We start from the raw sequence: 23,929 nt of genomic DNA, 5'->3' as shown, positions 1-23,929 counted from the left end.
GAAATAATTACCAATATGTGTAATATGTTACTGTAAGGAGATTTTATTTTGCATTTTCAAATACTAATAACATCTCTTTTATGCTGTCTAATATGAAATTTAAACATTCTTAATTTCTGATGCTATTGATTCATACAAGGTGGTATGAATCTGTCACAGAATTCCATTAATTGTAAAGTGAGTTTGTGTACTTGTTTTCAGCTTGCATTAACCAGAATATTTCTTAACTTCCATGAAAAATATGTCAAAAGAAATTATTCTTAATCGTTGGTTCATTTTATTGACATTTTAATATTATCTGACAAATAAAATCCGTATTCATCCATCATTCACTCATCACAGACGGCAAACATAGCCTTCTATTTTTCCTTCATTGTGATGTGCCAGAATGTTTTCTTTTACCAATTTTAGTATTAATTAACAACTTATTTCAAACCACTCTTTAATGCTTTCTAGGATTTCCTTCCATAAAATTATTTTTAATTTGCTCTATTGTTTCTGCCAGCACAAGTTCTTAGAATGTTCCCATTTCTAGTATGTTAACTCAGTTTATGTTTATGTGTGAATTACATTTGGACTTGGCACCATTATTTTAAATCTTATAATAATGGGAGATATGATATTAATACATTGCTTTGCAGGTAGTCACGATTGGCATTATTTATTCAAAGATGAGCTGTAATAACTATTAGTTCAAATGGACTGACATATTTAAGGCCTCTTTCATACTATTTAACTGCTGCATCTGGTTGGAACAGGCATGATGGTAAAGATCTTGCCCTTGCAGCACTGGTTGGATTAAAGGGTTCAAATGGAAGAGAGAAGTTGTGGCTGGATTTAAATGAGGACCAAACAATGCGGGGATAAACGCTGCAGGAGGCAGAGCCTGAAAGGCTATATGTGATGGGTGAAAGGGGGCAGCAGTGACTAAATGCAGGGGATGTCCTAGAAAAGTAGGGTGTGCAGGGATGATGGTTGGAGCCATGGTTGGAAACGGAAGAGGGCTGAAATGTGTCTGTGGGAACGGGTGGATATGAGCCATTGGGAGGGGGCTGCCGTGGGAGCTGATGGAAGCAGAGACAGCAAAGTGCTGTAGGAAGGTGTGGTGGATGGTGGTGATGGCTGTGTGCTGGTGGACTGGAAGTGTCTGCACAGCTGAAGGTGGAGAGAAGGCAGTGGGCCCTGCAGCAGGCACAACCCGGAGATGCTTAGACAGGAGCTGTTTCTGCATATGCTGCTGGGCCTGTAGCTGGAGGAGCTTGTACTTGTCTATTTCATCCGGAGAAAATGTTATGGGCTGATGAACTAAAGGTGGGGAGAGAGACTTGGGACACCCTTCCAATTCATCTTCCACTTTGTCATGCTTCTGCATAGTTCTGTCATAGCAAGAGTTTATATTCCCCTCTACATGATTCATAGACACGCTTACATCTTGGAAGTCTAGATTTATCTGGTCCTCTTTGGTCTCTGTTGAATCAGACACACCAGTATATCTATTAGATGGAAAAGCACCAAGGAAATGATTTGGTACTGGGTCACAGCTTTGAAGGAAAGGCTGGACTTCACTAATTGAAGATTTAGATTGCTCTTTCATTGTCTGGTTCTTTTCTCTGCTTGGAGACTGGGAGTCTGTTACTGCGTGATTTATGCCTTTGGGGAGATTGTTATCACATTCAGCATCTGTGAATACAGTAAAATTATTGTTTTGTGAGCTTCCGATTGTGTCTTTGTTAGAAGTCTTATATATTATACTGTCTTTATCATTTCTCCTTTTCCTCAGTTGTTGTCTCCTCTCTGAAAAAGGTAAGGCTGTTCTGTTGCAGCTCGGTGGTCTAGGTTGAACTGTGGGTTGTGTCTGTGAATGAATCTCTGATTCTTTTAAACAACTGTTTGAAGAAACCTCAAACTTAGTTGCTTGCTCCTGACACTTCTTGGCTTTTATTCTTTCTAAAAGACACTTTGCTGTCAGGGAAGGCCCTTCACCATCCAAAATGTTTGAATGTGTGGTTTCTGAAGGGCCACCTCCACAGCTCCTAAGAAGGTAGTTGAGAGTCCTCCGGTTGCATGGTCTGCACTTGACTTTTCCCACATCATTAATGTGAAGGCTGGTCAAAGACTTTTGACTTCTCTTGTTTTTGTTTAAGCAGTAAGCTCTCTGTCTCAAATGCGAGCCTGATTTGCTGTGCTGAGGTCCTGGGCCATTAAAGGATTTTTCACTATTTCTATCAAGCGAAACCTGTGTACTGGAATCACAGTTAAACACTCTTGTGGGTTTCAACCCTTCAAATTGTTGACTTTTACCCAGCTTACATCTCTCTCTGCAGTGACAGTTGCTGTGTTTCGACTGTTTTTTAGTTTTAAGTGAGTCCCATAGTTTACCACTCCTGCCTCTCAGTGTTTCTAATTGAGGACAGCTACTGCTTATTGAGACATTAGACAAGCAGAAACAATTGTGCTTTCGGTGTTTCCACACGCGTCTTTCAATTGAGTCACATTCTGCTTTGCAAACGTAGAGCAAATGACTGCGGCCACTGCCGTTGGACCGATGACTTGAGCACGTGTTTCTCCAGCTGGCCACGTTTCTGGGAGTTTCATCCCGAGGTCTGGGATGGTTACTCAGAGGTGGCTTTGGAGAAAATCTGTCATAGCTTTGTTTTCCACTTGTAGAAGCCTTGTTGCCCAGGCTGATGCTGCAGGTATTTAAATTCTCACTGATGTCCTTCTCACGCTCACTGTGGTTCTCTGATGAACAAGGACTAAAATTCCAGGTACACTGGCTTTGTCCTTCAACCTCTGAATGTGGAGTGCAGGGATTCCGCTTGTGTGTTTTAGTCCTAGAGATGAGAGGCGAGCATGAAGGCCTGTCCTGAGCATTGTTTAGAACTGTCCGTTTGTAGCTCTGCCCGTGGACATTTGAAGGTTCTTTGAATTCAGTATCATCAGCATCGTCCTTTCTCATGCCATCTTTTAGAGACAGATTAAGGTAGGCGGACACTTCAGGACTTTTCATATCCAAGTCTCTCAGACTATCACATTCACTCATACTAGAATCAGAATCATTGTAGTACAAATTGTATTTTCTCTGGAACTTTTCCCAGTCTGGGTTAGCTATAATCATCTTTGGCTTCTGAGATTGATTATCTTGGGTTAATTTTTGCTGTTCTTTCATTAAACCTGAGACTTGACTCTCTGTTTTTCGCTTCATTTCCAAAGGCTCCTTCTCCAATTCTTTTTTTACATTCTCTGAATTATGCTCATCCTTCGTGTTGCGAGAAAGTTTGAAGTCAAAATATAGTGGATTGCAGCCGTAAGATATACAAGGCTCCGTTCTGGTAAAGAACAGGAGCTCTGTAGGCCACTGTAGAGTGGTGAGTCCATCCTTGCTCTGTACGTGGAGGAAAGGCAATGGTTTGGACTTCAGGTCACCTGGACAGCCTTCTCTGTAAAGTCTCTGAACACCGTTGCTAACTTTGTCTGCTTCTTCTGAAGCCTTTGCTCTGGCTTCCTTTCTGGAGATAGGATTCAGATGTGTTCTGCTCTTTTGTTCCCTTGACCCTGAAGGTGAAAACTCATTCATACTTTCGCACCAATGGTTATCACTGTGTTTGCAAACATGAAGTTGACTGGAGGATTCATTTGCTTGTTGTGGGTGATTAACCCCGTTTTCTGAAGTTTCCTTCAATGTATTCCTAATTTCTTTCTCTCTGCTGGAAAGAGTAAAATTTCTTTCTGAAAGATGGAGGTTAGACCTAGAGAAAGAAGCATGAATGCCCGATGAATCTTTCAGCATCTCATTAAGAGATTCATTTTTGGTTTGTGACATTTTAGAATTCATTGAGGTGTTGTTTAGCACGCCCTCCAGATGGCTTGGTGAGATGACACCTTCTTCCTTAGGAAGGTGTGAATCGTCATTTGCAAACCTGCAACACATGCATTCCTCTACTGTTTGTTTGACTTTATAGGCGGGTGACTTGTTACACTCATGCGTGTCTTCTGTGTTCTCACTGAAAACTGAGGCTGAGGATTCTAATTTTAGATAAGCTTTCTTTGAGAATGAAAATGAAACTCCTGTCCTGTGATTTGCACCGCCGAGATCTGAAGACGTCTGTGTTATCCACCGCCTGTCTGCTTGCAGTTGTTGTCGGCTATGCGTAGCAAATCGCTGCTTCTCCGTGGTGCTTCTGGGGAGGGTCTTTCCCTTGAGGAGAAGGGTGCTCTTCATGCAGGAGACCTTTCTACCATGCTTAACAGGAAAAATTCCCTGCTGGAGCTGCTTTTCCATGGCTATTCTGGGGGCTTTGTATGCTGGTCCATTTCCAGAAACACTGTAAATAAAGTAAATATTTAAATGAGTAGGACATTAGCATTGGAACCAAATCTATATGCAAACAACATCCCATAGTATTTCTATAGTGGGTTGCTTTAATATTTATTGGTGAACATAATTTTCTATACAACCATCATTTTATCATTACGTACAAGTCAGTATTACTGCCATATAGTTACACTGAAATGCTCTGTTTAATTCTGTTATTTAGAAATGTAAAAAGCAATAATATGTAACTATCTTATATGAAAGCTCCAAAACAGACGGAAACAAGAGCATTTATATCACAATATAGTCTGTAGAACCTATGGTCTTTGCAAATAGAGTTTTAACATGTTTCATAGTCTTCTAACCAGCACCTTCACATTCGGTAAGAAATTGAAATCTGCAGAGTGGAGAAAGAGTTTTAATTTGATTTTTCAGTATCGTTAGCATTCACTGTTTAACCCTTCCATATCAAAGGTCTTTTCCAGTTCACTTCTGCTGAAGTAAGGAGCTTTTGTCATTACTTTTGTCAGCAGCGAGAGAGCCCAGCAGCAGGCAGTGGTGTGTCGAGGCAGGCTCAGCATTCCCAGGGCATTCCCCGGGATTTTACCGTTGTGTCTCTTGCTTCGTCCTCACCACAACAACTTTATGCCAACTGTGTATTCTTTGTCTTTTGAGGTTTTCCAAGATTGTTGATTTAGCTGAAGTTCGTTAGTGATTCAAAAAGAAAGCAGAAAATAAACATACAGAGGCTAGGAACTTTTAAGATAAAATTAGTGTCTTCACACTTTCTCAGCTACCTCTTTCCAGCAGTGATGCTGATGCTGACTGAGGAAAAGCAATGCTAGTTCATCACTTCTTCAATATCTTATTTGAAATGGCATTCGGTTGCTAGTTCTTTGTCCATGTGCCTGGACCAACGTCTATCCTGCTTTCTATCTTAGACTTTCATCGTGACGCCTTTGTTTCTTGACTATAAAATATTAAAATGTATGTCCCTAAAACACATCACTTGAATTTTGAAGTGTTAACTGTCCTTCAGTTTTCAATACTTAGCATCACCCACCCACACAAAAATGCAGCTTGCAGACGTCCTCACAGAACCTTCCTTTCGCAGAATCTTCCTTTCGCGGCAGAGACTATAGCAGAAATCCACACCTGGTCCAAATTTAGAGAATAAGTGACTCTGGGTTACCAAACTCACCTTGGTACACCTATAGTACAACACTTACACTCAAGAAAAATCACAGAAGCAGGAGTATAGATTGCAGGAGCCAGAGGAACAGAGAGCCTGCTGTGGGATACTGCTGTAGAAGGTCACTTGTTTGTTCCCGGCTGCTCAGCCCCAAAATAACCACACAGAAACTGTATTAATTGCAATACTGTTCAGCCAATAGCTTAAGTATATTTCTGGCTAACTCATATCCTAAACTAACCCGTCTCCATTTATCTCCATGTGGGGTAAATTTCCATCCAGTGTCTGTCTCCAGTGGTGGCTACATGGCTTCTCCTGACTCCGCCTTCTTTCTCCCAGCATTCAATTTAGTTTTCCCTGCCTAACTCTACTCTGTCCTATCACAGACCAAGGCAGATTCTTGAATCACTAACCAATCATCTTCACAGCACACAGAGGGGAATCCCACATCACCTCCCCTTTCTGTTTAAGTAAAAAGAATGGTTTTAACTTTAACATAGTAAAATTACATATAACAAGATAGGTATCAGGAAAGAGTTATAGTTACAATATTTATATCTACTTTATCTTTAATTATAACTAAGGAAAATTGTAATTATAACTATCTATACTTCAAATCCATCAAAGACTCCAGGAGTATATAATATTACCTAAGTAAATAGGAAGTGCATTATAAGCAAGTTCCAAAACTCTAGAATTGACAGAGACATCTTGCTGCTTGGAAAATCACCCAAAGTTCTTCTGTACCGTAGGGGCATCCATCTTCAGCCTATAGGCCCATAGTGTCTGGCAGACTTTTCCATGAAGCAGGGATTTTTAAAGACAGTTCTGCCTATATTGGCAGTGTCAGTTACTTTCTTCTGTGTTCTGCAGAATGTCTCACAGACTCTTTCATGAAGCAGAAACCCCGAACGACTGTCTCACCTTCTTTAGGCAACTTCAGCAGTCATCTCTCCATGGGTCCTGCATGTCCAGCTCACACAGCATAACATCAAGTAGTCCAGGCAAGAGCAGTTTCTTGTTCAAATGGCTAGTAAACTCCATAAGAAGTCTCTTCGATGCCCATCTCCCTCTTGAAGTTATTGGTGTTTCCAGGATCAGATGTGTCTTGTTATTAAAACATTTTAAAAACCATATTCTGAAGGTCTCTGAAAGATTTGAAGTCTCTGAAAGATTTGAAGAATACCTATCTAACTGAAATATAGCTCTATATTTCCAGAAAACCTAACTGCCTTAAACTTGATTATTATAGATGACGATTTATTAACTTATATTTCTTAATTTTTAAATGAGCTACACAAACACAATATCTTAATCAAGATCAGAAACATATATATGAGCTTAAATTTGTATCAACAAACCAAGATCCATACCAATGCAAATCTCTATAGCACATCCCTTTTTATAAAAAATCATTTAGGGAATTTGTTGTTCTCTCCAAACTGCTTCCTGCTTTTTGCTGAGTGAAGTAATTTTTGCAGAGGTGTTCACAATGATCTTTCAGGGTTTTGGTCCATCAAACTACTATAGCCTAGAATAAATCCATAGGTTCTCATCCTCTGTGGAAACAAAAGAAGAACCTCTTTTCAAAAGCAACATATCCTTACACCCAAATTTTGAAGACAAATACCTTTAAGGTATGTATGTTGCTTACTTAGCTCCTTCACAGTCAAAAAGTTCAAAGAAAACACATTGATATACATAATCCAGACTCTCTGTGTATATTCCATCTTTACGTGGCTTATTTTTCTTACTCTATTACTTTTTCTACAAGTTTAATATTTATTATCTTTACTCCTCTAATCTATGACTTTCTGTACTCTTTTATATTACATTTACTGTCTCTATACTCTTTTTCTTCTATCTCCCAAGCCTATGTACATTTTAAAACACACTGTGTCTCATTTAGAGGTCTTTTATGTCTGAATCTGTCTTCCTTGTGTATCTGTAATCCGTTTCTGACCAGGATGGCTTCTTAAAATGCTAAGTCCTTCTTAAAAACCCAAGCAGCAGCATTGCTAGGGCAAACAAGGCCCTGCTTGCTTGCTCTGCCCAGTCTACCATGACAGAGCTGTTTACTGCCTCTGAGAGCCATGTACATTGCTCCATTTTTAGACACAGGGCAGGTCTATGCTGCCATTAAGCAAGTTTTATCACTCTGCTCACAGAACCCATTTAAATGCTACATAGCTAGATCTCCTGAAAGAGCCAGAGTTCGTGCTGGCAGCATGGTCTAGGAAGCCACCTTTTTAAAACCACCTGGTTGTTTTTCTGCTACTGAAGAATCAGGAAAACCTCTCTTAAAAGAACTGCAGCATTACGTCCTGCTTACTCTGTTTTGTTTTGTTGGTTTTTTTGTGCCTAGAATTTCTTTCCAAACTCTCTCAGGTTTTAAGTGGATTTTACTTGGCCATGATGGTGCCAATTCGTTGTATAAATGTTGTACAAAATGTTGGCCTTCTACAACAGGATACTGTGCTCTAGAAATGACAGAGAAACTGTTTCCAACAAATCTCAACAATATGGCTGCACAAATAAGCCTTATATAATGACAGCAGGTGACATGTCAACATGAATGGGGAAATTGGACAAGACTCTACCTTAGATAAAATAATACAGGCCATTGGTGACTTCTGAAAAGGGAGAATCTGTTTTCTGAAAGGAAAACTCCTCTGATGTGTTATCCATGCCGAGTCATCGGTCTTAAACATAAGTACTCTTAATGTACTCAGCATACATACTGGTACTCTACTGCCTGTCATCTTTTGCTTTAGTTGAAAGATAATTTTTGGTATTCAAAGTTTCCTTTACTAACATTATTTTGTTTTTATAGTATTAGAACCTTTTATTTTCTCCACTCTTACGGATTTTCAGTTACAAACAATAATTTTAGCCATTATTTATTTCACAATTCTGTGAGATTATCATTCTCATGAATGGGTGGATAAAGTATATTCCATTATTGTCTGGATATGAAATTTAGGAATTTTATGAAACAGTGACTTTTCTTTAATTTTTTTTTATGGAACAACTTTCCATCTCTGACACAATAATCCTCTTGTTTTGATAACATCATCACACTTTTCCAAATGGTGTATGTAATATTTTTAGTAGGGAGAACTATGAAACACAACATTTGGGCTATGGAATTTTATTCCAACACAAAGAAAAGTCCAAAAGGGTTTGTTGAAGTTTTATTGCAACCTGGACAAAGAAGGACAAGGAACAACATTGTGACTGAATATTTTTCTTGGTGACAGATAGCTCTCTATATTTGTGCTATTTTTTGAATTAAGCAGTATCAATGTTATCTAATTGATAAGTTTGCTTCTTCTGGAAAAATCAATCAATTTTCTGTCACTGGCATTATGCTCAAGAGAAAGTATTCAAATGCTAATGAGGGAATATTAGCATTTCTTCTTCCAGATTTCAATAAAATGTAAACATTGTAGTATTTTAAAATTGAATTTAAATTTCATTTAATTTTAAAATAGAAATTCAGTTAGTTGTTTGAATGTGTGAGTAGAAGTATGTGGATAGGTAGACCATGGTGCACATGAGGATGTCAAATAGACATGTGCAAATGATGTGAAATAGTTGCTATAAAAAATCCCATTGACACATTTACCACAACACCTAATTACCTGTGTGCATATGTATGTGTGTGCGAAAAACAACTTAAGGTTAGCCATCTTAGCAAATTTCAAGTAAAGACTACAATATTGCTACGTATAGTCTTTAGTCTCTATATTAGATCTCAAAATTTCTATGATTGTGTGTTGGCCTCTCACTTCCCTGTCTTCTCATCCCTAGCAAGGAATGCTCCTATTTCTATAATTTTTCATAATTAAAACATTTGTTAAAACTTTCTGATTTCATCTTTGAAACTATCTTTAGTGTCGGTGATTGTAAAATAATGACTTTTATTGGTAAAACCTAGTATTTGTAATACCTAATTGTTTAACTCTTACTACTGTATTGTTCATCTCAATATTGTCCCCAGTTTCAAAAGTAATGTTATAAATATATGATTTGCTTCTATGGGAAAAATATATTTTGCAACATAAAAAGGTATGTACCAAACAGAATGATATTTTTTGTGTTATATTATGTTTCTTATATGGGGAACTTCTGTTTTCAGAATCAATATCACTAACATTTTTTTTTCAAATGCTTCAAAAACACCCTTAATATTGTACTGTACTTACATTATTATTTTGTTGCATATAAGTTTACACTCAGAACGTGAGTGCCTCCCAATGCAATAGACGGTTTTACTGGAGACTCAGGCTGAATGAAGGTATCCAAGAGGAAATCAAAGCTGTCTGCCCTGTATGAAACTCATAGCCAGTTTCCAGTCAATATTTGTTTATAGGTTGGATTCCAGTGTTCTCAATTCTGATAACTCATCTTTATTTTCTGCATGAAGAATCATGTTATTTGGATTGTTCTACACAGATAGCATCAGTTCCTACAGTGTTAATTGTAAGATGCTGGGAGCCAGATGCTAGTAAATATGGTAAAACGGGCACAGAAAGAAGCACAAAATACTCACGAAAGGCCAGAATTGCTTGGCTTTTCAGCAAAGGTGAGTAAGACTAGTGGACCAAAGGCACATTATTCAGAAAAGGGGCCATGGTATGTTTAATTGTTGTTATTTTTGTATCATGCATCACTCCTGCTGCAACAAAGAAAATATTTTATAACTTTAAGTTACTTCTCTGGAGCCACAAGGCTGCTTAAGCAAATAGAGCAGTGGGGTAGTAAAAGAAAGGAAGAAATAATCTTCATGATTTGAAATTCTTTGTCCAAAAACTGAACACTTTTCTTTTCCAATAGGATACATTATGGCCTACAGAGTGGTTATAGTTGAGTGTGTTTGGTACATAAGATTGCCTGACAGATACCCTAATATTTTTATGTTTAAAACAATCTTATTTTACATACCAATCTCCTTTACCTCTTGTCCCTCCACACCTACCACTTTCTTCCTAACCCCACACCCACATCCACTCTTCGGTGAGGGTGATGCCTCCCATGGGGAGTCAGTAACTATCTGTCAAATCACTAGAGGCAGGACTAAGGCCTTCCCCAAGTATCTAGGCTGAGCAAGGTATCCCTCCATAGGGATACCTCAAAGAGCCAATTCAGGCACTAGGGATAAATACTGGTTCCACTGACAGTGGCCCCACGAACTTCTCAAGCCACACAACTCTCGCCCACATACAGAGGGCCCAATTCTGTCTTATGCAGGCTTTTTATCTGTAAGTTTATAGTCAGTGAGCTCTCACTTGTTCGAGACAGTTGTTTCTGTGGATTTCCCCATCATGATCTTGGCCCTTTTGCTCATAATAAATAAATGCTCCTCCCTCTCTATAACTGGACTTCAGGAGTTTTGCCCAGTGCTTAGCTATGGATCTCTATATCTGCTTCCATCATTACTGGATGAAGGTTCTATGATGACAATTAAGATCAGATTACATCAATCAGATTACAGGGGAAGGGCAGTTAAGGTACCCTTTTAACTGTTGCTTAGATTCTTAATTGGGGTCATCCTTGTAGATTCCTGGGGATTTCCCTGGTGCCTGGTTTCTTGCTAATCCCATAATGGCTCCTTCTATCAAGGTATCTCTTTCCTTGCCCTCCCTCTGTTCTTCAGCCAACTCGACCTTCTCGATCCCTCATATTCTCCTCCCCACTCCCTTTGTCCCCTTCCCACTCCGCTACCACTCTTACCCCTTCCACAATGCTGCCCATTATTAAGGAGTTCTTGTTTACTTTCTCTACCCTGGTGGATCCATGTATGTCTCTCCTAGGGCTCTTCTTGTTTCCTGTCTTCTTTGGGATTGTGGACTATTGGCTGGTCACCCAATAGTTGTTTTTTGTCTAATATCTACTTATAAGTGAGTAAATACTATATTTGACTTTCTGTATTCTGGATTGCCTCACTCTCTGAAAATTCCAAGATGTCATTGTGTTTTACCGCTGAGTAGTACTCCATTTGTGACTGTACCACTGCCACTGGCATCAAGATTCCTCTGATCTTCTCTGATTCTTTCACTGGGGGCAGGAATGTAGATGTATAGTTACTGTCACAGTAAAGACAACCACAGTGATGCTTTGAGGGTAACTCAGATGTGCTGCTGAACAAGGAAAAAATGGTCTGTGAAGATCGGTTTTGAGGATTTCTTTCTTTCCCAAGTATTGTGATTTGATCTACTGTTTCCTATACTAATCATGCAGGAACTGAAATGGGATTTGGATGTTTTCCTGTATGCTACACTAATGAACACAGGACACACTCTTCTAAGGCTGTGCCAACAGGTCTGATTGGGCTAATAAAGAGCTGAATGGCCAAATGAGTCAAGAGAAAGAATAGGTGGGGCTGGCAGGCAGAGAGAATAAATAGAAGGAATAAAAGAAGGGAGAATGAGAAAGGGAGAAGAGGACTCCAGGGTCCAGTCACCCAACCAGACACAGAATGAAAAGGAGAGAAAAGATATATGAAAACAGAGAAAGATAAAATCCCAGAGGCAAAAGTTAAAGAAAAGGTGGCAAGAAATAAAACAAGCTAAGGCTAAGCATATGAAAGTAGAAAAAGTGTGTGTGTGTGTGTGTGTGTGTGTGTGTGTGTGTGTGCATATTTATTTAGTAGCTGGGTGGTAGGTTCCCCAAAAGAGGGTGAAAACAACCAAAAATATTTTGGTGTTCCAAAGTGGGACTAAAAACAAAGCAAAACAAAAACTACACTGTATATAAGTAAATATTGGTTATTTGTCATTATATTTTCCAATGACCATATTTTATGGTAATATAAATAAACTATTTACTCTTGTTATTTTATATTGTATTCCATTTAAATTCTTACAGAGCTATAAATTCGTAATTCACCAGGTTGCTGTCAACCGTATTAATTAATTATATTATTGTTATACATTATGATTCATATTAGCACAATTCACAATCTGCAAAGTTAATTGCATTCCAGTAACAACTTTGAATCATTCAGTGGCTGCAAGCTCTTTTAAGACTGTCAATTTCCAGTTACAAGTATGTATTAGTGTAATGCTTGTTATGGTATAATTATCAATTAAAATGGCACTGTGCAGTAAATTTAACTACATTAATTATATTTTGTTTGTCTACCAGACAATGTTAGCATCTTTTATGCCACAATCAAGTGTGAACAAGGGAATATACAGGACATGTATTTTCCACCCCAGAGGTGCATTGCTATTTATAGCTTAAAAAACTGTCATTGTGGCTGCCTGAAGCAGAACAGTGTTTGCCAGACAAGGTGTCAAAGTTAAATACATGAATACACAGCAGCTGGAACTGCAAGCAGAATCTTTGCACAAGATCAAGCCAGTCATCTTCCCAACTTGGATTGGAGAGGGGTCCTTGAGGAGTTATTGACAGTTGCTGGTTGCTGGGGTAGGAAGAGTGGGTTTTCTTCAGAGATCTGGGTCCTATGAAAACATCCATCCTTGTTCCAGTAGATTAAAAAATGGTCCCCCACACATGTTCACAGGCAGTCCCATATAGTACGTATTTAAACATCAATGTATATGTGTGTATAGAGGGAACACACAAAGTTGGTAAGGAAAGGTGGGAGGGGTCAGAGGACTTGGAGGTGAGGGAATGGAGGTTGCATTTGATTCAACATTTTATACTATAAACATATATGCATGTATGAATATTAAGTAAAATATTTTAAAAGTTATTATTATAAAATTTAAATTACTGAGGAATTATGTAAGAACAAGTCAAGCTGGAACAGATGACCATTTATACAATTGGTTCTTGCATCACTTCTATAAACAGTTTAAAAAAGTTAACAACACTGGCAAGAAAAAGATCAAATGACAAAATTAATAATTTACAAAACATTACCTATTAAGAATTTGCCTTCAAGCATGTTTGTTGATAAATGTTAATTTTATATTGTTACAGGGAACCAAATAGAGTAACTACTGAGACTTTCCAGGAGCTGGGAGAAGCATTATGGACCATCAGACTCCTCTGCCTCTTACCATTCAGATTGCTGCCTCAGCTCAGCCAGCTGATGGAGTCGCTTAAGTGCTTTTTCTTGCTTCTTCTCATCCTTCCATGACTTGGAAGATACATTTCGAGCGAATTCTCGTTGCTTTAATTCTTTCAATCGCTATATAAAAAAATAAACCAGAAAGGATACGATGGTTAAGTAAAACAAGCTTTTCTGTCTGCAAGAGTCTTTATTAAACATGATCCTGAATGTAAAGGTGTCTTTTGGGATATGGAAAGTAAAAGCATTTTCTCCGAGATAAATGTAGTAGATAACTGCAGTTGTCAGCTAGGTTGTTCCTCAAAGCTTGTCAAAGTCAACCTCAGTGTGTGATGAAAAGCTGGGACCCCATCCTGGGTGGAATCACCCTGTACACACAGCTGACTCATTTGTGTCGGTGAGAGTGAAAACCAAATTCATGTGCCACATGCAAAGGGGGAGAAGGCCAGAGTTTAAGTTTTCTTACTTAGTTCCTCCCTATGAAGATGACGATGATTAAACAGACTGTGGGATGAACTTCTCTCGGTAAACTGCTTTTATTACGAAATGCTAGTTCCAGGTGGGATTTTAAAGTCAGCTCTAGTTGGAGATACAAACTAAATGCAGAGAAGGATGTGAAGAAGTGGTCAGGAATTAAAACTCAGAGTAGTGCTTTGGCCTTTCCTCATTTAAACTATCCTGAAACGATTAGTCTCTGAAACAGCTGGTTTATACCAAGATTCGATGCTTCCTATTACCTGTTTTGATCTCTTTTTCAGAAACTGCCAGACAGCATATCTACTAATGTTGAATGAATTGAGAAACAGACACCATCAAATGAACATCTTGAAACCTGGGGTTTAATGCAGAATTACCAGAAGATTAGCCTTTCTGAACCCACACAAGATGTTAAATAGTCTAAAATCTGTGTCTGATTTTAATTGTTCATGTAAGGTATCAAGATCTTCCTAAGGTAAGAAAAAAATATATATACTATCATTAATCTGGTAGCAGAGTATTTCCTACACATAAAGCAAAGTCCAAAATCTCTAATGATCATTAGCTTCATTCACGAAAGGAATGTTGTCATGGAAGACGGTGGCTAGGTAACCATAGCTAAACTCAATCCTAAAGGATATAGTCCAGCCTTTCTAAAGGAGAATACTCAAAGTACAAAGAATAAAAGGGGCATAGAATTGGCAACAGTCACAGGGAAGACAGTAGATTCAATCTGAATTCAATTTTTATTAATACTTTGGATAGTTCTAAAAAACAGAAAAAAAATAGAGCAAGGAAAATAAAAGCCCCCCAAATTAAAGTAAACATTTTTGTTTTCAGAAAACAAAACAAAAATCAACAAAACAGATCTATAGTTTCCAAGTACATTAGGATGTGACCAATGAATGAGATATACCCATGGACTAATTCACTTGTCAATCTTCATCCAGGACTCTCCTTCTTATGACAGATACTTATTAACACAGAGAACCACATTTGCTCAAGTTGCAGAAAGTAAGAGTAGAACATTTGTATCATAACCCAATCTACAAGGCTTGGGGATCATCACAATCAGGGGAAGAAAGTATTCTAATATCCAAAGGCAGTGGCTGATAACAACCATGTTTTTTTTGGACATGAAAAGGTAGTTGCAGATATGAATTCAGAGAAGTTCTGATAGCATACCCAAGACCTGGACAATCTTAAGTCAGATAAAATCCCAGCATGGAGTTGTGAATTAGGTATAAAGTTCAAGCCCTAGCCAATGAGCTATTGACATTGGTTGTTACTGGGAAAGGGACAACCAGCTTACTTTACCCATAAGTAGACTGTGTTCTTATAGAAGGCACAAATGCCAAAAGAATTGGGAAATCAGAGATTGTATTTGATCACATTTTTTTTTATTAAAGAAAAAATTAAGTAGCATGGACAGGAAGTTTGGGGATTGAGGTTAATATGTCTAAGACACATTGTATGAAACTCTCAAAGAATTAATTAAATATTATTTTAAAAGATGCAATGAATTTTCTTTAAATTTTCAGGGTAATATTAATATAGAACTCTATATCCAAAGAAAATACCTCTTTATAAATAGGTAAAATATAGAGATATTCAAACATGCGAAACTGAAAGAATCCATTACCTTGAGACATTAAGTGGTAACAGGTATCATGAAGTAAGGATAAATATGTCAGAAACATTTACTCCAAAAAAAAAAAACTACAGGAAAGTAATGATTTCTATTATTTACACCAATAATCTTTGAGGTTTACAGAAATTATATAAATAAGAATAAGTAGCAATGGCATTCAGTCTGACAGGGTGAAATGTCAATGTACTGCTGAAATGTTTCTTTCTTATGTATGAAGCAGTATATTACCAATCAAAATCAGACTGGTAAGTTAAAGAAATGCACGATAAATTATATAACAACTATATTAAACTGCTAAATAGTTTTTATGCAATTGACCAAAATGGATCTATAAAGGAATGACTAAATTTATTTAATCCCAGAAAAGAAAGAAAAATAAGAAAAAACAAATGAAATAATCCAAAGAAAATCACAAAATAACTGGAATTCAAATGTATCAACAGTTAATTAAGCAGTGTAAACAACAAAATGAACAGGCATAGAGTATCAATAAAAGAGCAAGATCGTATAAACAACAAAACATTATTCATTTGCAAAGAGAATGGCATTTCATCTACATAGATGGAGAACAATGTGCAATGGAAAATAAGCCTGGCAAACAAAGGCAAAATCTCTTCAATGTCACTCATACGTAGAATATAAAATAGGGTCCTAGAAGTTGAGCAAAGAATGATGTTTAGCAGAGTCTGAGGAGAGTTGATGTGGTGGTTTGAATCAAAATGCCCTCCATATGCTCATATATTTGAATTCTTAGTCATTAAGGAGTGGGACTACTTGGTAGGATTCGTAGGTGTGTACTTACTGGGGTATGTGTGGCCCTTGATAGAGGAACTTTGTTACTGGGGGCAGGCTTTGAGATTTCAGAAGATTAAACCAGGTCCAGTGACTCTCATTTATGGCTGCTTGTAGATCCACATATAGAACTATCTGCTACTTCTTCAATGACATGTCTGCCTATATGCCATCACGCTCTAGACATGATTAAAATGGAGTAAACCTCTGAAACTGTAAGCAAGCCCCAATTAAATGCTTTTTGTTGTAATAGTTGCTGTGCTCATGGGTGTCTCTTCACAGCAATAAAACACTGATGTCTTAGGTTTTCTATTGTTATGAAGAAAAACCATGACCATGGCAACTCATAAAGGAAAACATTTAATTGCTTATGGTTCAGAGGTTTAGTCCATTATCATCATGACAGTCCATAGAGCATGCAGGCAGTCACGGTGCTAGAGAATGAGCTGACAGTCATACATCTTAGGCTGTAAGAAACAGGAAGTACAGGGCAACAACAGGCTCTCCAGGGAATGTCCTAGTGAAGGCTCAGCATCAATGGTACAGCAGAGGCCAGGGGCCTCAAACCTAATGAATGAGTCTTTGTGATGAACACCTTCATGTAAAATCTACAGATAAAGGGGTTTGTGACTCACTGCATCACACTGCAGCTTCCATGACAAGATTCCCCCTTTCTTCCTTTTTTGTCCTTTTCTTCTCTTAAATGTTATTTTTGTTTTATTTTTGTCAGAGTGGTAGTGATGGGTGAGATCTGGAGACATGATGTGGAGACACGAAGTGAAAGACATAAAGATTAAATAAAAAGAAAAATTAAAAAAAGAATTACTCCAACTTTCAAGGGGTGGGGGGTAAAAAAAAGCAAATCCAGCTTCTAAAGGGAGAGAGAGAAGAAAACCAGGAAGTTAATTGGACTAGGCATAGCTTGAGCATAGGAGACCTCAAAGTCCACCCTAAATTGACACATTCCCTTCAACAAAGCCACACTTAGGTCAAGAAGGCCATATCTAAATGGCCACTCTCTATAAACATAGGGCCAATTACATTCGAACTATCACATTTCTCTTCCTGGCCTTCATAAGCTTGTGACTATAGCATAATTCAAAAAGCGTTTAGTACAACTTCAAAAATTCCCATAGTCTATCACAGTCTCAACAATGTTTTAAAGTCCAAAGTTCAACGTCTCTTCTGAGATCCATGCCATCTCTTAACTGTAATCCCCTATGAAATCAAAATATATATAAAATATATATATAAAAAGCAAAAAATATACTTCCAACATATAATGGCAAATTGCCATTCCAGAATGTAGAGATGGGAGCACAGTGAGGAAATACTAGACCAAAGCAAAACTGAAAACCAGCTGGGCAAATTTTAAACTCTGCATCTCTATATCTGATGTCAAAATGCTTTTCAGATTGCTAACTCCTTCCAATTTTGCTGATTGTAAAACAAGTTTTCTCTTGAGCTGTTTTCACTCTGAGTTAGTAGTTCTCCTTGACAGGTATTCCATGCCTCTGGCACATCCAACATCTTGGGGCCTCTAAAGCAACCCAGGCTTCAACTTCACAGCTTCACAGAATGGCTTCTCTACTAGGCCCACATTCAGGGACACCTCTGATTTATCCCTGGCCTCAGCAGTTTTCCCTGGTTTCTCCTTGATTCTAAATCCAAAATCATGTGGCCGAAGCTACCTTTTGTATTAGAACATGGTCTCCTGATGTATGAGGATCTTCTGTCTATATGTTACTTTCATTGGTTAGTAAAGAAACTGCCATGGCCTTTTTATAGGCCAGCCCTTAGGTGGGTGGAGTAGACTGAACAGAATTCTGGGAGGAAGAAAGCAGAGTCAGGCAAACACCATTATTCTCCTTCTGGAGACGACGCTGGTTAGACTCATGCTGGTAAGCCATGACCTCGTGGTGGCATACAGATTATTAGATATGGGTTAATCAAGATGTAAGAGTTAGCCAGTAGGAGGATAGAGCTAATGGGCCAGACAGGGTTTAAATGAATGCAATTTGTATGTTGTTATTTCGGGTGTAAAGCTAGCCATGTGGGATCCAGGCCTGCTGGCCTGATCACTACAGTTTCCTTGTTTAATTGCATCTTCACCAGCTTCCTGTTTTTGATAGTTACGTTCAGTGCCTTAGGTTGGCCCTCCTGGAACTTGCTGTGTGAGACAAGACTGGCCTCAAACTCAGAAACCCACTAGATTCTGCTTTCTGTGATTAAATGCATGCACCACACCTGACTTTAAGCTTTTCTTTAATTCTCTTCACAACTTGGAAACTTAGCTGAGTGGGATAAGCCCTGAGGTCAACACCCTCCTTATTCCATTTCTTAAGCTGTTTATCTTCTTGAATACGGGACTTCTTTTTACTTTCTGATGCTCCTTTTCTTCTCAAATTGTACATACTGAATTTTTCCTTGCTCAGTTTTTTTTCCTTTTCACTATAATTATTTACTAGATGTAGCACTAATAACCATACAGCAGAGTTTATACTAGGCTGGTTTGAGATTCCTCTGCCAATGTAATTAATCCAAAACTCTTCAATTCAGACTTAGGCATATTTTTTGGATGAGGGTAAAAAGTAGCTACTTTCTTCACACTCTATCACATGAATGATCTCTAGGTTACATACTAAAACTCACCTCCTCCAAAATATCTTGAGTCGGGCCTCCATAGTTAACCAAGGAACACTCAGAACCATGATCTTTCATGCTCCTACTAATATGACCCATTAAGCAGTACTTAAAACATTCCATTGCTTTCCTAACCCAAGTTCCCACAAAATCCATGATCAGGCCTATTACAGCAATACCTTGCTTCCTGATACCAACTTCTGTCTTAGTCAGTGTAGTAGTTTGAATATAATTGACCCAGGAGTGACACTATTAGGAGGTGTGGCCTTGTTGAACTAAGTATAGCCTTGTTGGAGAAAGTCTACCACTATGCAGGCAGGTTTTGAAGTCTCTTTTGCTTGAGCTACACCAAGTTTAGTTCAATTTCTGTTGCTTTCAGATCAAGATGCAGGACTCCCAGTTCTTTTTCCAGCACTATGTGTGCCTGCACACTACCATGTCCTGCATAATGATAATGGACTAAACCTCTGAACTGGAAGCCACCCCAATTAAAAAAAAACTTTATAAAAGTTGCCATGGCCATGGCCTCTCCTCACAGCAATAGAAACCCTAAGACAGAAGTCGGCCTCAGAGAGGGGAGTATTGTTGTGATAAGCCTGGTCATGCTTTTGTTTGAGAATGTAGGCTACAGCTTCACACACTAGATTTGTATTGTAATATACTCTTTCTTCCAGTATTTATCATCCTTATCCTTAACCGACAGGCATGATCTTTTTTGTTATTGTTAACCTTTTCTTTTTCTTTCTATTATTGTTTCTTTTTCTTTTTTTGTTTTTTTTGAGACAGGGTTTCTCTGTAGCTTTGGAGCCTGTCCTGGAACTCCCTTTGTAGACCAGGCTGGCCTCGAACTCACAGAGATCCACCTGCCTCTGCCTCCCGAGTGCTGGGATTACAGGCATGCGCCACCACCGCCCGGCTCTATTTTTGTTTCTTGAGTGCCCATAGCATAGGGATATTTGTGTGTATGTTTGCTCACATAAGTGTGCAGATATGTGCCTGTCTATGTTTATATGGGTATAAAGGCCAGATATTGGTTTGGTGTGTCTTTATCAATTACTCTCCACCTTATATATTGAGTTAGTGATTCATAATTGAACCTGAAGCTTGAGTTTTGTTAGCTTGACTAGTTAGCTTGTGTCCTGTCTCTTCTTTCTAAATGATAGAATATTACACAAAGAACACCAGAGACTACAACAACATACATGTACATATAGAAATACTAACTCAATGTCTTTTGGGTGGCTTTAAATGTACGATGCTTAGATATATATTTGTTCTTTGCTGATCCAAGTTCTGTGCTCTATAGCTTCCAAACAATGCATTAATGTGTGGACTTTAACCTGCCATTACCTTTGCATTCTAATACTTTTCCTAGCACTCAATGCCTATAAAGTACTTTCTTAGGCAAATGTATGGTTCAGTAGTTAAAAAACTTGCTGTACAAACCTAGATGGCCTGAGTTTGATCCCTGGAACCTGAGAGCTGTTCTCTTCCTTTACATGCATACTCTGATGCACTCATAAACATACTCAGATACAAACCATTAATGTACACCTAACAGCAATAGAGATAAAATATTCTTTGCAAAGGCACACATATCAGTAAGAAAGAAAAATATGCTTTAAGGAAAAAATTGTTGTCTCTCAGAACTTCATTTTTCCCAACCATGATGTAGATTGTATTTGGTATATATACAAGAGGAAGGTACAGGGGATTCCATTTCCATTTGTTTTCAGACTTCTGTAGTGCTTTGCAATTACAACTTAAGCAGGAGAGAAATATCTTTCTCAAGGTCCAAGTTCATCCATAATTGGAAGCTGATACCTCTTGAAATTCTACACAGCTCCCATGTATGAGGGATCTACTGTGTTCTGAACCACGAGAATACTTTTATGTCTCCGTGTTACAGAGTTACCCATCATCACAAAACATATTGACTGTTCATAGTGAATGAAGATGCTCACTTGCACGATAGAGAAGAGGATGGATAGTATGAGATCATCTCTATAATGATAAACTATTTCACGTATAATCATACTGAAAGAGGAGCAACTTCACACATTTTGTCTCTCATTTATATGTCAAACTGTGAAACCAGTCACCCCAGAGAATTGGAATTTCCCCAAGAACTGTACGATGGGAGAAGGAAAACACTGAAATCTGGTGCCAGTCAGAGAGAAACTGTTTCCTGAAAAGAGATTTCCCACAATTCCATCAATTTTCAGGATGAAAACAAAGCCAGATGATGAGGGCAGGAGCACACCTTGATCTGATTCTTTAGCTACCCACATCTTGATATTCTACTTAAAGCTTAACCTCCTGTCAGAACAATGAAGAAGGACTCGGGAGTCACTAAGATTTTTTTTCTCCTTTCCTAAGGGATACATTGAGTAAAACTTCTTTGTTTACTTTTCACTACTTTCAGTACAAAAAACAACAGAAAATAACACGAGTCTAGAAAATTCTGCCTACCTTTGTTGCCCTGCCATCTTTGTTGTTCAGCACTATCCTACCTCCCATCCAATTAGTTTAGCACCAAATTCTTCATGTCATCATAATGTCACCAAGAAAACAATGGAGGAAGATTTTATCAGCACGAGAAGAAGGATGAAGAAAGGAAATAGGAGAAAGTCTGGTCTTTTTCTGAACTCTCATAAATGGAGTTAATGATGCTCAGAGACCAGGAATTAGATCTTCTTGTAGGCAGATAGAGAGAGGAACCATGGCTAGGTAGTAAAGGTGTTGAATCTCCAAGATGGCAAGTTTTTTTTTTTTTCAGTATCCTGACTTGAGACCAAAGCCTGACAGCTTTTGTCTCCAACTGGTAGGACCACTGCTGTTGAACCATCTCAAGGATTTCCAGACAGGGCAGGATCAGGGGAGGGCATAGCACAGCTGCTAGCCAAAAACCTTCCTTTGAAATTGTCATCAAACTGACAAACCCTAAAAGAGAGAAGGAAAACTATTAAGAGTCTTTAAAGCCCCCAACCATCAACAAAAGACTGGATGTTCAACTTCCTGAGTCTTTCATGTGACTATTGCATGTGTGTGTTTCTTCACCCTCAATAAACACCATTTTTCAACTGTCAATGCTCTCTGTGGTACAGGATATCTCTGTGTTGCTACTATGTATTGCACTTCAGATATTTCCTGCCTTTTAACCACTTAACTGGCAGGGAAAATGAATCAATATCAAGACCCCTGGATCATATCAATACAAAACAGTGTCAGTAGATATCTAATCTAGACTTAGATTAGATATCTAAGTTGCAATGTCTTGCTGAATAGAAGTGATAGGATCCTGTGAATCTGAGATCCTGGGCTTTTGTCTTCTCTTTAAAGGGATTCTTTTCTTATTATGAAAGCCAATGCTCTACCTCAGAAATGAGTGTTGAAGGAGTTTTACCTGCTCCAAGACTTGAATTTCTCTTTTCCCCTTCCCATGCTGGGGAGAATTGATAATTGGATAAGCCCTTCTTGATTGGAGCACTAGAGCTGAGATCTAGACAGAGCTTTACAGGAGATACTGGTGGATCCCAACCTGCAAATCAGCCCAGAGGAGGTAGAATGCGGCCACACACTGGAGCCTTTATCCCTGCTTCCTTTATTCATTAACAGCAGCCCACTCTTGATAGATTATGTTGCTTTGCACTCAGTTATAGGGAGTCTCTTATATACCTGTTTCTAGGAAGCACTCACTGTCTGTTCTCCAAAACTTTTCCCCAAACCAGACCCAAATTCCTACTCATTAAAGAGATCCTGCTTTGAAACTGTTTTCCCAGCCTCCTTGAGTGGCAGATGAGCCCTTTCACACAGTATGTGTAATCCCAAGTTCAGGCAGAAGATGGTACTCACCTTGTGCTCTATGCAATTTCTGAAAGTCCAGAGTTACTGCCTCTTTCATAGTAGTTAATAATCTCTTACCTTATTCTTAGTATTATTTAGACATAATTATAAATTGTGTTAATGATACACACAAAATTTAATCAAGATGTTTTCAATATTTACTATTAAATAATTCCCAGGCACTCAGCTAAGACTCCTAGCAATAGTGGAGAGGGTGCCCGACCTGGCATTCCCCCATAATTAGATTGGGGAGTACCTCAACTATCATCAGAGAGCCTTTATCCAAGCGACTGACAGAACCAGATGCAGAGATCCACAGTCAAGCACCAGGCTAAGCTCCGGGAATCCAGTCAAAGAGAGGAGGGAATGTATGAGCAGTCAAGGTCAAGATCATGATGGAGGAATCTACAGAGACAGTTTAACCAAGCTCGTGGAAACTCATGAACTCTAGACCAAGGGCTTTGGAGCCTCCATGGGACCGAATTAGGCCCTTGGCGTGTGGGAGACGGTGGTAAAGCTTTAACAATCTGAGAGGCCCCTGGTAGTTAAAGCAGGATCTATCCCTGGTGCATTGCTGGAGCCCATTCCCTGTGGTGGGATGCCTTGGTTCAGGGCGGAGGGGATTAGCCCTGCTCCAGTTAGGTGGGACAAACTTAGCCCTCACAAGTTGAAAGTAGATGCAGGGAGGGTTTGCAGGGGAGGTGAAGGGCAGCTGTGTAGATGGCAGGGGAGGGAGGAACTGTGGTTGAATGTAAAATGAAATTTTAAAAAAGAGCTAGATGGCCAATAGCTGGGGAAGGGAGAATAGGCAGGACTTCTGGGCAGAGAGTGAAAGAGAAACTGGAAGAAGGAATCTAGGTGCCTGATGTTACCAGTGGACTCAGAGCAAGTAAGGTATGTAGTACTAAGAAGAGGAAACCAAGTCATGTGGCAGAATGTAGATTTAAAAAGAAATATATGGGTTAATTA

The 23,929-nt window shown here is 38.6% G+C and overlaps 1 protein-coding gene across 1 annotated transcript in view; it reads right to left on the bottom strand.

The window, feature by feature from the left end:
* Nucleotides 1-617: 617 nt before the first annotated feature.
* Nucleotides 618-23,929, bottom strand: part of Znf804b (zinc finger protein 804B) — a 461,930-nt gene continuing 438,618 nt past the window's right edge. Inside the window, exons 3-4 of the mRNA XM_075956058.1 lie at nucleotides 13,541-13,671; nucleotides 618-4,325 (exon numbers count right to left, since the gene is read on the bottom strand). Coding sequence (XP_075812173.1) covers nucleotides 689-4,325; nucleotides 13,541-13,671 — 3,768 coding nt within the window. The 3' untranslated portion in view covers nucleotides 618-688. The remainder of the gene's footprint in view (nucleotides 4,326-13,540; nucleotides 13,672-23,929) is intronic.

Source organism: Microtus pennsylvanicus, chromosome 22, assembly GCF_037038515.1.
Source record: "Microtus pennsylvanicus isolate mMicPen1 chromosome 22, mMicPen1.hap1, whole genome shotgun sequence".
NCBI lineage: Eukaryota > Metazoa > Chordata > Mammalia > Rodentia > Cricetidae > Microtus > Microtus pennsylvanicus.
The sequence above is the reverse complement of the archived record's forward strand: the minus strand, read 5'-3'. Positions and strand labels throughout refer to the sequence as shown.